Source organism: Anser anser (genome assembly GCF_964211835.1).
Source record: "Anser anser genome assembly, chromosome: 1".
In the NCBI taxonomy this organism is placed as follows: domain Eukaryota; kingdom Metazoa; phylum Chordata; class Aves; order Anseriformes; family Anatidae; genus Anser; species Anser anser.
This window is the reverse complement of record NC_139720.1, coordinates 149448159-149462377: the sequence shown is the minus strand read 5'-3', so window position 1 is coordinate 149462377 and position 14219 is coordinate 149448159. Positions and strand designations below refer to the sequence as shown.

The following is a 14219-nucleotide window of genomic DNA, read 5'->3' as shown; positions in this document are numbered from 1 at the left end:
TTCTCATTTTTTGCTGCCTTTATATTCCAGGTATTCCAGGTAGAGGACTTCCAGGATTTCCAGGTGCAAAGGGAGACAAAGGTAAAACACTTCTTTAAACAAGCAGCTAACCTCCCTTCCAACATACTACAAATATAATTCTGTCATTCAGACATACTTTCTACTTCATTATTTTACATGCTATACCTTTTCAGAGCAGGCAGAAACTCAGAGGCTCAAATACTAATTTCTGTTACAGTGGAAGCATCTTGGACATGAGTTAGATATGCCCTAAAATAGGTAATTATTCATAGTGTGGAATTTACTGCAAGCTGTGCTGTGATGAGGTAATATAAATAACTCCCATATTTGTGTGCTGTGCTTTTGATTCCAAGTATTTCTGTTTTCCTACTAATTTTATAAGAATCAAAGTCTAGTGAAGCTTTATGCACTAGATAGCTAAAGACAATAATTTTGTTGCCAAGATACTACAGTATTTTATTGTTTTTACCTGAGTCTGTTGTACAGCCCTGATGCAATCATATTCGTTGCTAAAATAGGTGTTCTTTGTAGCTCAGTGGAGCATGTCTAAACTATGCACAGGAGCATGGTGCAGAGGTGCCAAAAATAAGAGACCAAGTGAGGTCTTACTGAAAACTGTTATTACCTGGACTCAGGACTTACTAGCTTGAGTACAGGCACATAGCTATGACAGTTTGAAGACCACTTTTGGTCTTCACAGATCTGTCACTACACTGTGAATGACTTGATTGGCTTGAGTCCATGCTTGTCCAAGGTGTCTGTATGCACCATGTTCCATTCTACCAGGTGAGTATGTCCTAGATACTAGACTGCAGTAGACACAAACTCACAGCTCAGTAAGGCAAGTAAAATGCTAGACTGTGAAACCACTTTTCCGACCCCACTCATCTCTTCCATTTTGTTAGCACAGCTCATTTAAAGAGAACTGGTCTTAGAGTAAATAGATATACAACTGACATCATTTGTGTTCCAGAAGTATTGTAGTTCCAAAAAGAAGTCCAGGATTTAAAGACCCTGTTCTGTTCAGGTGAAGAGCTGGGAAAGCGTTCTTTATACGTTTTATTTCTCTTATAGATTAGCTAGTATAAAATATTTTTCTTCAATCATGATCAAAAATTCAACTAAATTGCAAATATTTACTATTTGTACAAGCTTGAAAATAAGTACTAAGTTTTCAAATCTAGATCTTAGTAAACAAATTATCTTTTTCTCCAAGAGCAAGTCTATGTGTGCTTACCTAAGCAAAACATCCATGACTCGCATATGACAATAATAATTGTAACAGAATAAGGATTTGAAGGCTTTGTTCCGTGTGGAAGGGCTGACAGAGATGTTCATCTGTTTTTATAGTGAATGAAAATAGCCCAATGATCAGTTTAGTTAACTAAAGATCTGTCAGTTAACCTACTCTTTACCCCTCACTTTATATCAGTAATATAAAGGATAACACACTTTTCCTGAAGTTTTGCATTTTAATGCAAATATATAAAGGTGAGGTCAATAATTTCTTAAGGAATAAAGCTTACTATGAGTGGACAATAAGGCAGAAGATTTCACTGATGGTAATCCTTTCTCTAATCAAGTTTTGGGGGTTGTTTCAAAACTTAGGTGCGAAAGGCGATGTGGGTTTCCCAGGATCCCCAGGAAGTCCGGGGATCCCAGGCCTAAAAGGAGAACCAGGATATGCCGGTCCACCAGGCCCTAAAGGCAACCAAGGTCTTCCTGGACTACCAGGAATTGCAATGGAGGGCCCTAAAGGAGACAGAGGACCCCAAGGCCAACCTGGCCTTCCAGGTAATTACTCTTCTTTGGTATTAATCTACGCTGTTAATCAATGCTAAACAGGTTTATTAATATAATCAATATTGCATATGCTTGTTTCTCCTCCTCTCAGAGACCAGGCAAAAGCTGTCCTTCATAGGCAGCTTGGCATCATGTCCTGCAACAGACAGATATGATGTCCTCAGGCTGTTTGTTTTGACCAGAAGTCTTTCTGACATTGAAAACCTTGCCCTCCTATTTTCATGTGTTTTCCACTGAGCTTTATTTACTGTTGTGGGGCAGCCATGGCTGCATGTTCCTGTGTCCTGGAGTGTCAATGTGTTTAAAAATAGCTCAGTGTGGCCTTACTTTGGCAGGTGCTCTGTGCTAGTGGTTAATGAGGAGAGTAGAGCAGGGCTGAAGTAAGTTTCTAGCACATTCATACCTGAGAACATACAATACATTTTTCAGCTCATATAAAACTCTCTACATTATTTTCCATCAACTACAGACAAAATAAATGATAGATATCCAGTCATGTGGGTGGGTATTCGTATGCACCTCCCTGCAACAGATTCTCCTACATATTTTCTTGAAATGTTGTTCTGATAATTACTTCAATTATGCCCATCTGTAGTTAGAGCCAGCTCATCCACCTGCGGGTACTGCTTTTGTACTGAACAAATTTTGCCACTAAATACGTTCTTCCTCTTCTGGTTTATAGGTTTACCAGGCCCAATAGGGCCACCAGGGCCACCAGGTCTGAAAGGGGCCAAAGGAGAGCAGGGCAGCGAAGGCTGGCCTGGGACTCCTGGAGGTCCAGGAGTCAAAGGTGATCCGGGTTTCCAGGGTCTGCCGGTAAGTTACTTTCAGCACACTATCCAGATTTGTTGAAACCCGGTTCATGTAATTAATGGATATATTAATCATAGATATTTCTTCTTCAAAATCATGATACTTTATGCTCAAGGTGCCTTTGGACTTACTGCTGACAATGTAAAGTCAGTTTCAAAACATTTTAACTATCTCTTTGAAGGCTACGTACCAATGATCTAGTGAACTAGTGAGCTAGTGAACTTATTAGAAGAAATTTATAGATAATGAATGGCAACATACCATACCCAGAAAGTAATTTACAATGTATTAACAGTACAGGATGGCTGCAGTACATCCATAAATCCTGCAAATGTATTAGTAGTTAATTTTAAAGGTTGCTTATTTCAAAATAACTTGCCATCTGAAAATACCCAAACTGCTTGGTTATGATATGAAACCTTTCAAATAAAGTGCACTTTCTGTACGGTCAGTGATGAAATATAGCTGCTGATTTAGAAATACAAGCAGGAAGTGCTGTTAATACATTGTTGTCATATATTTTTCATTTTTCCTGATATAAAACAGTCCCTTTTCTTTGTATTAGGGAGAATTAAGTAAAATAGGGCAGGCACACAAAATAGTTGGTACTCTATACTCTCTCTCTCAGAGTGTCAGCCTTCTTTTTCCACACTAGAAAATATATTCTGTATTTTAACTTGTCATTTCCTCTGTCCTACTAAGAAAATAATAATAAAATTATGGAATAAGGGATAAGAAAGTAGGTAAGTTTGATTCAACAATTCCTAATGTACATAAGAAAGGAAGACTCAAGAAAAAGGTCCTGGTGAAAAAACAAGATACGGATAGCGGACTTAAAAGATCAGATTCTTGATAATGCAAAGATATATTGCAACCTTTTCTGCATCCAGGAGTCAGAAGGGACACTTTCTGTCTTAGAGAGCATCATATCATAGTAGTTCTGAAGATAGTAAATTTCAAGATAACATTCCCATATACTTTCCATAATTTAACAATTTGAGGGAAATTCTAAAGCTTTTCACAAGTTAATATTCCACTCCAAGACTATTTGTTTTTTAAGAATGGGAAATGCCAAAAGATTTTGTTTCTTGTCTTTGGTCGGAACAAAATGTTTTACTGTCTTTCAAGAAATAACACTTCAAGGCTAGGATTTCTTTTGTTTAACTTTGGAAGTCTTACTGTTGACATCCATTTTTGAGCTAGCCATCTCTTCTCCCTTTATAGTCAGTGAAAAGAATTAGGCATTTGTAGGGAGTCATTCTTCACACCTTAATATAAACATCTAATCCACATCAGATGAAAAATCACCTCTGTGTGTTCATTCTATTGCTATTGTAAAATGAGATTATTTCCCACCATTAGTGTTATTTTTCACTGAGTACTTAATTCACATCTCCAGCCTCTGATTGGTAGGTTACGTAGCAAAGGGTCTTTGTTTCTTACCTCCACGTTTTACACTATGTTATATAGGAGACTCTCATTGCCATGTTGCTTCATACTTCGGTTAGCAATTTGTTGGGGGAAACTCTAAGCTATTCTTAAAAGCTTTTTGCATATGATGTAACAGACAAAAGAAGAAAAGGAAGTTGGCCGTCAGTTAAGTGACTGGTTATAGAGTCTTTAGAAATATAGGCTTGATTTTCCTTGAAGTGAAGCTATTATGAATTTATCATTAATTTCAGTGGAGCAGTTTTTAACAGTGAAAGCCAGAGGAGGATTTCACATTGTGTTTGAAGAGTTTAAGTCATTAAGTATTTTAGCCCTATTCAAAAGTGAAAGTCTTCAAAGGATTATGAATTGTTGAGTACATTTAATTTCATTCCATGTGTCAATGCAGAAGTTTTTAAGTTTGCTGTGGTCTAGAATTACCCTGTTTGATTATATACCAACCATCTTTTGGGGATGCACTGAATTTAATTTTTTAATTTGTAATAATCAGTGCTTAGTGAAGCTTTTCATAACAGTATGGTCTATGATTGAAGACCTTTTTATTAGCTATATTATTTGTGAGACACCTTATTCTGATCTAGTATTTTTGTAAGGCAAAAAATACTTTAGTAATGTGACAAACTTGTTCATGTAGGAGCAGCTTCTCATCTAATCATTGTAGAGAAGAACCATTAAACTTAATTCTTCCCTCTTACTATTTTTTCATAGATTTTCAAAGATAAATAGCCTATTTGAGAGTTATATCGTAATAGTGTAGGATAACTTTGCTTCACTTTCTCTTTTGTACAGGGTAGTCCAGGTTTACCAGGAGATATCGGTCAAAAGGGTGATCTAGGACCTCCAGGAGTTCCAGGAGTTCCAGGTGAGAAGAACGTTTGTCCTAAAAAGCATACAAAGACTTGTTTTTTCATCTCCTTCCCCTCTCTCTCTCTCTCAAAAAAAAAAAAAAAGAAGCTCAGAGAATGTGGATTCTGTGTTACAAAGTAGTTGAAGCAGAACATTGAAAGCTGCATCAAAAAATATACAAGAAGAATATTGGGATTTTTCCTCAAGTTTTTTTGCTGTTTCACTGTTGTCTTGCTTTGGCAATTTTAAGTGCATGCTTGCTTTAGAAGATTGCCGTAAAACCAATTGTTTGGACGTTGCCAGTCAAGAATTTTCAGGATTTTCTTGAGAGGGGAGGGGCAAGTGTTTTTTGTTATTTGAGGAAACATGGATTCAATATATCTCCATTGTTGACTTAATTGTTGTTATTGTCACCATCACATGAGAACACTATGTATAAAAAACACAGTTAATAATAGAAAAAAAATCTAATTCAGAAAGGTTATTAATTAAGAAAAAATTATTTTTAGTCGCCAGTTCTTTGGTGACTTAATGTATTTGTTTTTATGTTTGTTCTTGAAAACAGTTTAAAAGTATTTGTTTGAATAAAATCATGGCCCTTATGTGATCATGAGGTCACCCATGATTATTCTGAACATGTCCTTCCAAGTAGAAAAATTATTCAATACTCATAAACATTTCCTTTGACTTCAGGTCCAAAAGGATCTCCAGGCTTCCCAGGCCTTAAGGGTGAGCGAGGTGACCAAGGTCTTCCTGGATCTAAAGGTATAATGTAAAGACTTTCTTTTTTTTTTTTGTTTGTTTCCAGATTTTGTTGTTGTTAAAATGGTTATTTGTGACTAATAAATGTATGTTTCCTCCCACACTTCTATTAGGCACAAAATGGTAGAATCTGAAAACAGATATATTAGCATCCAAATGTTCAGATTAGGTTTTAGTATTGGGTAGCTTTGGGTGGAGTATTGTTTTTCTTTTTTTTCTTGAAAAATCAATATTGAGCGTTTTTTTTATTATTAGAGTCTTTAAATAGTAATAGAAAGTTACATTGTTCTCTTGCTTTTTTATTATGCCACTCTATATATGTTTTATTTTGCTTTGTTAATTTTCCAGGTTTACAAGGCCCACCGGGCCCACCAGGTGCTTTTCAGCTTGTCAAAGGAGAGCCTGGCTTACCTGGCCCTGTAGGACCAGTTGGTCTCAAAGGGTTCCCAGGACTTCCAGGTCCCAAAGGACAGCAAGGTGAGAAAATTTGTAATTTGCCAGTAGTAATGCAAAAATAGGCCAGTGGCAGGCTAGACACTAGAATATTTTTGGTATAATGATATCCAGCTTTGTATACCCCACTCAAATTGTGTTAGACAAGGAGGAAGAGAGTACTTCTCTTTGAAGAGAAGGAGTGCCAGAAACAGATGCCTTCTTTGTGATTTTTATAAGCTTACTCTCTGTAGTCATCACATAAGTATCTGAGATCAGTGGTAAGCAGGGTGACCTGCATCATTCCCAGAATGTATTTGATTGAGCGTCTTCTGTCTTTAGTGTTTAATCCAAACTTAATTACTGTGTATCTCTGGGAGAAGGCAAACCTAAGGAAAAACACCTTGATCTTGGAGTGGAAAGTGCTCCCTGTGGAAGCTTGTTCCATAGTCCTTGACTTCCTCTCTTAGCCCAAACAGTACAATGTTTAAAAGAAAATGTGAACTGCAAAAATTTAACACAGAGAATAAGGGAATGGAGCAAAAGGTTATGTGAAAGAAATGCTGACACAAGGGTACGCGTCCTTCAGAATGACAGGGCATGGAGAGTGAGAGCTCACATGCATTCTTAAGCTGTTAAGATTTTAAGGGGCAGCTTCCTTCCTGGATGTTTTATGAGAAGATGATGGAGGACTATGGTGGAATATAATGGACATTTTCTTTCTAATTAATAAAATATGTAAGTTTGTTCTAGAAGGTGGAGTTAAAACCCTGCAAAGACCATTAGGAAATAGCTGTGAAATAATCTCAGTGATTGGGCACAGCATGGTTTGCTTGTATGGGATCTGTTGCTGTTCTCTAGCAGTCAGTTCAATAGAACAACAGAAAACTGCCTTTTGAGTGATCACTAAAAGGACAGCTGTGACTAACTAAAGCTACTGATCTGCCACAGAAAGGTTGATATGGTGCCGATGGTGTTAACTTATTTTTTGCAAAGTCATAGTTACTGAGTTTATATAGTACTCAGAGCATCCGTTGATGCAGAAACTGATGAAGGGAAGACATAATATATGTTTGAAAACCTGTTTGGGAAGAAGAAGCTAAGAGAATACTGATTTTCCTGTTGTTCATGACCTACTTTCTATGGTCTTTTTTTGAAGGAGTCATATGACAAGCAGAGAGAGATTGCTGTCCTTCCTTTTCATATTCCAGGCAAATACTAGTGTTTTAGAAACACACACTCTGCTTATTTTTTTTCTGCCCTTCTCTACTACAGTTATTTTGCCTGCAGTAACCCACGTATTGCCTCTAGATATTGAAGTATGCACGCTGAATCTGAATGAGCTTAGTCTGTGCTGAGGTGTGAAAGCACTGTACACTGTATCAAAAGCCAAAAAGTCAGAACTAACATGGAGTAACATCCAGTAATAACTATTTCTTGTTTTTAAACAGGAGTGACAGGACCTTCAGGTGTACCTGGACCACCTGGCAGTCCAGGGTTTGATGGCAAACCTGGGCAAAAAGGAGAAGTTGGTCCTTATGGTCCCCCAGGTAAGTCCATGAGTTTTTTGAAGACTTGATTCCTTCATAGAAAAATAACATAGATTAGGTGTGAAAATATGTAATCTCAATTCTTTAGTTATGTAGGCAGGGAGATGCTGCTAAACAAGATCAGTGGTTAAAAAGATCTGAAATTTTCTGTGGAAGCTGCAAGAAAAAGTAGCTAGAATTAGATTCCAGTAGAGTTAGACCTTTTTTTTTTTTTTTTTTTTTAATGGACTGAAAATGAGGGGTATAACTGAGAGAGAAGGGAACCTGTCTGTGCATATTCTTTCATATAAAAAATGTTTTGATACCTAGGAAATGTCTGCTGTTTGCATTTCATTAGAAGTAATGAAGTAATACTTGCTTCAAGTATAAGTCATGAACAACTTTGTAGATTTCTCCCTCAACCATACAACAGAAACTGAAGTATTTGAGACTTCGGTGAAGCTACAAATCAAGGTCACCTGTAGGTATTACTGGGCAAGCTTGAGGATCTTGTGATATTAATATAAGCTTTTCTCTCTGTGTCTGCAGATCTATTCCTTTCCTGCAATTGATAAGAAAGGAATATCTTTGTTTCCTTCAATATAAAGGCTGCAAATTCCCCACAGTGTTCATTGCAAAGGGGAGAACATTATCCTGCACACAGAATCAATCTTTTGTCTACAGTCCTACTTCCATTACCAAATTTATATGGCTGTATTATTTATACATATATAATATAGTACGTTATATTTATATACATAGATATACATATATAAAGGAGGCTCATAAGAAGGGCAGAGAAAGACTTTTCACCAGGGCAGGGGAGGAATGAACTAGGTGATCTTAAAGGGTCCCTTCCAAACCATGACATTCTATGATGAGAGAGAGAGACAAAGGATAAGTAATAAAGTCACAGTATCACTGCAGATATTGTTACTTCCACAAAATTACTGACATCTGTTTCAACTTCAGTCACAAAAGATAAGTTTTAAAAAATTGTGATATGTTGTGAACAGGTCTTTTTTTTTTCTTTTTTTCTGATGTTAATGACTAACTAGGAAACACCGATTCATGAGATTCCTTTACTTACAGTATAATTTCAGCCCTGTTAGAATTCAAAATATTTTTTCTGTAGATGCTCTCAAATGCATTTTAGTAACAATCAAATAATGAATCAATGGTCACTGCTACCTGAGTTTAAGTAAGCTGACTGTCTCTGATACCAGACAGTGTCTGTAGAGATAAAAGGAGATTCTCTGTATTGTAGGGCCCAGAGGATTCCCTGGTCCACCTGGTCCTGAAGGTTTGCCTGGGGCTATGGGCCCACCAGGTGCAGCATCTGTTGCTCATGGCTTCCTTGTTACCAGACATAGTCAAACCATTGAAGAACCATTATGTCCTTCTGGAACGAGGCTCATTTATCATGGCTACTCCTTGCTTTATGTACAAGGCAATGAAAGAGCACATGGCCAAGATCTGGGTAAGTAGAGACCAAATTAGAATTAAATTAAAATTCAATATAAATCAAACGTTTCTTTCATTTGTAAAACTGTATTGAACGGAACTGTGTAATTATTCTTGGGTAGCTGGTTCTTTATGCTGTCTGGGTTGGTACAAATAATAGGTTGATGTATAGTAGAATAAGTGTCAGTTTATTTAAGAAAGGTTTTATCAAAACCTTTCGCATGGTCATCTGTAGGATGCATATAGACAAATCAGTGAGATATGGGTGGCTAAATGGATGATAAGGTGCATGGAAAATTGGTGGGTCGAGAGAAGAACCTCAAGTCCAGTAAAGGCGAATGCAAAGTAGCATGCCTATAATGAAGCAACCCCCTGCAGCAGAACAGACAGTGGACTCACTGCTATTTACAGTAGCAGCAGTAGAGACCGCTACAAAGCAGCATTACGCAAAAGGGCCTGGGAGTCATGGTGAGCAACATATTGAACATGAGTTAGCAGTGTTCCCTTGCAACAACTACCCACCTCCCTGGTGCCAAAACTGCTAGGCTTTATTGGCCAAAGTACAACCAGCAAGTATAGGGAAGCAATTCTGTCCCTCTATTTGGCAGTTGTGAGATGAGGTCTGATATATTGTGCCTAGGACTTGGGCCTTCCAGAACAAGGAAGAAAGACATTGATATACCAGAGTGAATACAACAGCTGGCTACTAAGATGGTTGGTGGGGGCTGGAGTATGGACAGTCTGATGGAACTGAGTTTGCTGAGCTGTAACAGAAATTTAAGGAGAAGCCTTTATTGATGTCTGCAGCTACCTAATGGGAGGGCATAGAGAAGGTGGAGCTCAGACTCTTCTCAGAGGAACTCAGTGATACTAGAAGAAGCAATAGACACAAGTATGAGATATTCCAGTGATATATAAAGAAAAGATTTTTCACCATAGCTGTTCTCAACCACTGGAGCAGGAGCCCAGAGACGTTGCATCTCTCTCTTTGGAGATACTCAAAACTTAACTTGCTATGGACCTGAGCAACCTGATCTAACTGGCAAGGGGTTAGGACAGGAGACTTCTAGAGATCTATTCCAATCTAAATTATTCTGTAATTCTACAGGAAAGATTAGGCTATTCCTTCCCTTGCCCTGTTCCTTCCTTCTGAAGCTAAGAGAAGTCACTCCCTCTGAGAAAGCTGGGCCCTCCAGAGCAAATGTGGTTTTAAAATGCTTTGGAGCTGCTACTGAAATATTTGTTGGGCAACTGGCAATGTTTTAGCAAAAATGGACTAACAAGTAACCTTTGACTTTACATTTCAGGCACGGCAGGGAGCTGTCTTCGTAAATTTAGTACTATGCCTTTCTTATTCTGCAATATCAACAATGTATGTAACTTTGCATCAAGGAATGACTATTCCTACTGGCTGTCAACGCCTGAACCCATGCCAATGAGTATGGCTCCTATCACTGGGGAAAGTATCAGACCATTCATCAGCAGGTACAGTATCATAAAATGAAGAAGCCTGTGAAAGTTGTGCATAGTACTTTATTTTCTTGCAAAAGACTTGTATTCTATATTTTTTATTTCCTCACTTTAAATTTAAAGTTTAAGTTCTTTTGGTGAAATGCTTCAAAGAGTACGTGTATTCAGTTTAGACTTTGATCAAAAATAAATCCATTTTGGAGGAAACCCAAATAGGGTAGTCAGTTTTGAGTCTAATTTAAACAAAAATATTTACTTTGAAATTATGTTTTGTGATATACATTGAAGGAGAAAAAGTTTTGAATTTATTCACGATTCCTGTCCAAAACAATTCTTTTTTTTCACTAGCCATAGCTAGAAGCTTTTCAGGGCTCAGTTTCCTTTCATTTGGAAATGGTAGCATTATTTATCATACAGTAGAGTGCCAGGCAGGCTTCTTGCATTGCTTTGGACAGACTGCTTGAATACAGTCACTACTGTCTGACTTACAGGAAACAGTTGCAAAATCAATAATCTATTTTTTAATAAATCCAGATTCTCAGCTCGCAGAAATTACGGCACTTACATTGGATGTAAGTGTTGTGCATCGATCCAACATGTTAAAATTCTGGTCCATCTCAAGGTTGCTAGCAAAAAAACATCCTGGCGTAATAGGCCTAGTGCTGAAGGCAGAGGGGTGAGCAAAAGTGTGGTATACTGCACCACTGTCATTAAGATTCTGACAAAGGAAGCTCCAGCCAAAAGCTTTGATGATAATCAGTAGATCTGTGTGTTACTAAGATTCCCATCATTCCTTCTAACCTGTATCAGCAATTTTGGTCACTCTTCCTGCCATATAAAGTGGATAGGAGTGGAGGTTGTCGGCATTGCTTTCTCAGGCTGGTATATGCCATCTAAGAGAAAGGACAGTTAACATCATCTGAAGGTTATAGTCTTGACATATTGATATGTTCAAAAAAAAACCTGCTTCATCCTTCTGCAAAAGATTTCATATTTATTTTGAACAGTAGAATCCATTGTGAGTCTGTAGTTGTACTCTGTACCCTATTTATGGTTTAGTGGCAAATAAATGTATATGCCTTGAAAATTAGATGGGCAAATTGAGGCCAAGATTCTCAAGAGTGACTACAGTTTTTGTTGGTCTTACAGTTTTGGTTGTTAATTTGATATGAATGGAAAGGGTTTGACCTTCAGAAAGATTCAAATGACCATCCATAGAAATTCACGTTCCTTTTATGCCATCCATGATCAAGCACCAAGTGATTGACAATCACTTTGGAAAATCTTCCTCAATGAGGAACCCAGCAGTATTTTGCTTTCTTATGCATATGGAATAGTCTTTATACCATAAAAATGTATATGTATATATGCAAAGGTGTGTGTGGGGTATATATATATCTCTATATATACATCTATGTGTATTTTTATATATGAGTTTTTCTCCTTTTAGCCATGGCAAAGAGTGACATAATTGTCGTACACATTTTTTAAAACCAGCAAGGAATCCGAGAAGACTATTCTTTCAGTTTATTTTATTAGCTAAAGCCTTTAAAGCAACAGTTTCCCCTGACCAAAAGTTGAAAAGGTATAGAAGTATCACTTGATCCTTGGGTCATGGGACTTCTTTTCAAGTATACTGAAATACCAGAAATCTCTTGAAGCAAAGCAGAGCTCCAAGAATAGAGGCAACTTTTACATTCTTTTAACTTACTCTTTCATTGATGTTTTTCTAAAATAACTGTTTTGCTTCTGCACTAAAGATGAAGGCAGTAGGTATGAAAGCAGTCTTCACAAGTCAGAAATAGAAGGCTTTCATTCTGAATTCCTTTGCTTTTGTGCATTTTCCAGAATCCAGCTTAATCCATTTTGCACTTGATTTTTTTTTTTTCACAGCTTTGATAATAGTATTCTGACTGTGTACTTCTAGGTATCTGGTTTGAATCATTTTCATCATTGCTTACTGCAGTAGCCAGTTCAGGAGTTGTACAAATAAAAAATGATTATATCTATTGAATTCCTTACTACCAGCTTCGATATCATAATTGTCAACCCAACTCACATTTCTTATAATTCTCCTGTGAAGTCATGAGTGGTCTTTGGATTATTCAGTAACCTGGCAGTTCTGAGACACAGTGAATTTATCTGAAGCAAAAGAACTGCTGCAGTGTAGCTTTCAAAGAGTTGCTTTCAGTTACATTGTTCGGTTACATTGCTAGAAATCTCTTATGGGAGATAAAGACCACAAATGTAAATAAAAGCCACTTTTAAGGAAAATGCATAGGGAAGATTCTGTGTTACATTAGATTAGTGGTGATTGTCTTTGTAAGACATTTTCCACAGAGATGGCTTTCTCTCTGGAAGCCACTCTGAGCTATGTTTAGGATGATGAATTGCTGTTATTTGTCTCTGATCACAGTAGATCACTTTATAAGTGATACCCACTGCTTTGCAATGTTAGGCTATTTGCCTCTCATGTTCCCGACATTGAGCACTTTAAGAGCACTTTAAGAAACAGTACAAATGGGACTAGCAAAAGACAAATGCATTAAAATATTCAGATAAGTCTCTTGTTCTGAGCTCTTAGGAAGGCTAGTATGAGTAAGACTCAATTCTTAAGCAGTCCCTAAGTAAATGAGATACAAAAAAGAAACAGGTGTTTTTCTAAATGAAATGCTTGGATTTTTGCCTTGCTTTTTAAGGTGACAACATTTTTGATTCAAACTTTCTGAATGAAAGTAATTTCTGAAAAAAAATAAAAAGTTTAGTCTCGAGTGCATGTATCTCATTTGCGTCTTGGTCTTTCTAGATGCGCCGTGTGTGAAGCCCCTGCTATGGTAATAGCTGTTCACAGTCAAACAATTCAAATACCACCATGTCCTGAAGGCTGGAGTTCACTTTGGATTGGTTACTCCTTTGTCATGGTAAGTGCACTGAGCTGAGAAACTGTTTGATACGCACTCCCGGTCTGGGAAAGTTCATACCTGACCGTCAGTTCAGATCTCAGGAGGGCATTAGACCTCTACCCTTTCTGTTGACTTTAAAAAGATTCAGGCTAATTACTAAATGAGAATAATGCAGTAGCATTTTCTTGTTAATTTTTTGGGAAATGCACACAGCATGCTCTCTTGTTTGCAGCTCCAACAAAGGATCCAAGTGTTGAATAAACAAGGAAATAAGCATAATTTTCTACCGTCCTTCCTATGCTGCATCAGCTTCCTGAGCACAGCAGTGCCTATCTTGTTCCCATTTTTTTGATAAATAAGCCTTCAGTTTTCAACTGGTATTTTCTGTCTTTCATGCTGTTTCCTCAGCTGTATCTATACTAGTAAAATAAACAGGGCCAGGGAATAGTCTGAAAAGTCAGTCCATAGCCCTCCATAGTGGTTAGTTGTTAGCATGCTGTCATGCTCACAGCCTACAACAACAGCCACTCTCCCAGGTGTGGTGTGGGCATGATCTGAGACAGTGTGGGTCCAGAGGTGTGAGCACTTGGCAGAGGGAAAGAGGTGACTGTGATGTGGGGAAGGAACTGGGTTTAACTATTCAGATATAAACCATACTGGTCTGGCATGGACCTGAGAGACAGCCATGCCCTTTGGCTAGCACAGAGATATCTTGGGTCTTATTGTC

The 14219-nt window shown here is 37.6% G+C and overlaps 1 protein-coding gene across 3 annotated transcripts in view; it reads left to right on the top strand.

Annotated features, from left to right (window-relative positions):
- Nucleotides 1-14219, top strand: part of COL4A1 (collagen type IV alpha 1 chain) — a 131835-nt gene that overhangs the window by 111947 nt on the left and 5669 nt on the right. For all 3 annotated transcript variants that reach the window (XM_083836235.1, XM_083836234.1, XM_083836236.1), the window contains exons 41-50: nucleotides 31-81; nucleotides 1630-1815; nucleotides 2507-2640; nucleotides 4876-4948; nucleotides 5626-5697; nucleotides 6043-6171; nucleotides 7578-7676; nucleotides 8923-9135; nucleotides 10427-10604; nucleotides 13396-13510. In XM_083836235.1, the coding sequence (XP_083692361.1) occupies nucleotides 31-81; nucleotides 1630-1815; nucleotides 2507-2640; nucleotides 4876-4948; nucleotides 5626-5697; nucleotides 6043-6171; nucleotides 7578-7676; nucleotides 8923-9135; nucleotides 10427-10604; nucleotides 13396-13510 (1250 nt within the window). The remainder of the gene's footprint in view (nucleotides 1-30; nucleotides 82-1629; nucleotides 1816-2506; nucleotides 2641-4875; nucleotides 4949-5625; nucleotides 5698-6042; nucleotides 6172-7577; nucleotides 7677-8922; nucleotides 9136-10426; nucleotides 10605-13395; nucleotides 13511-14219) is intronic.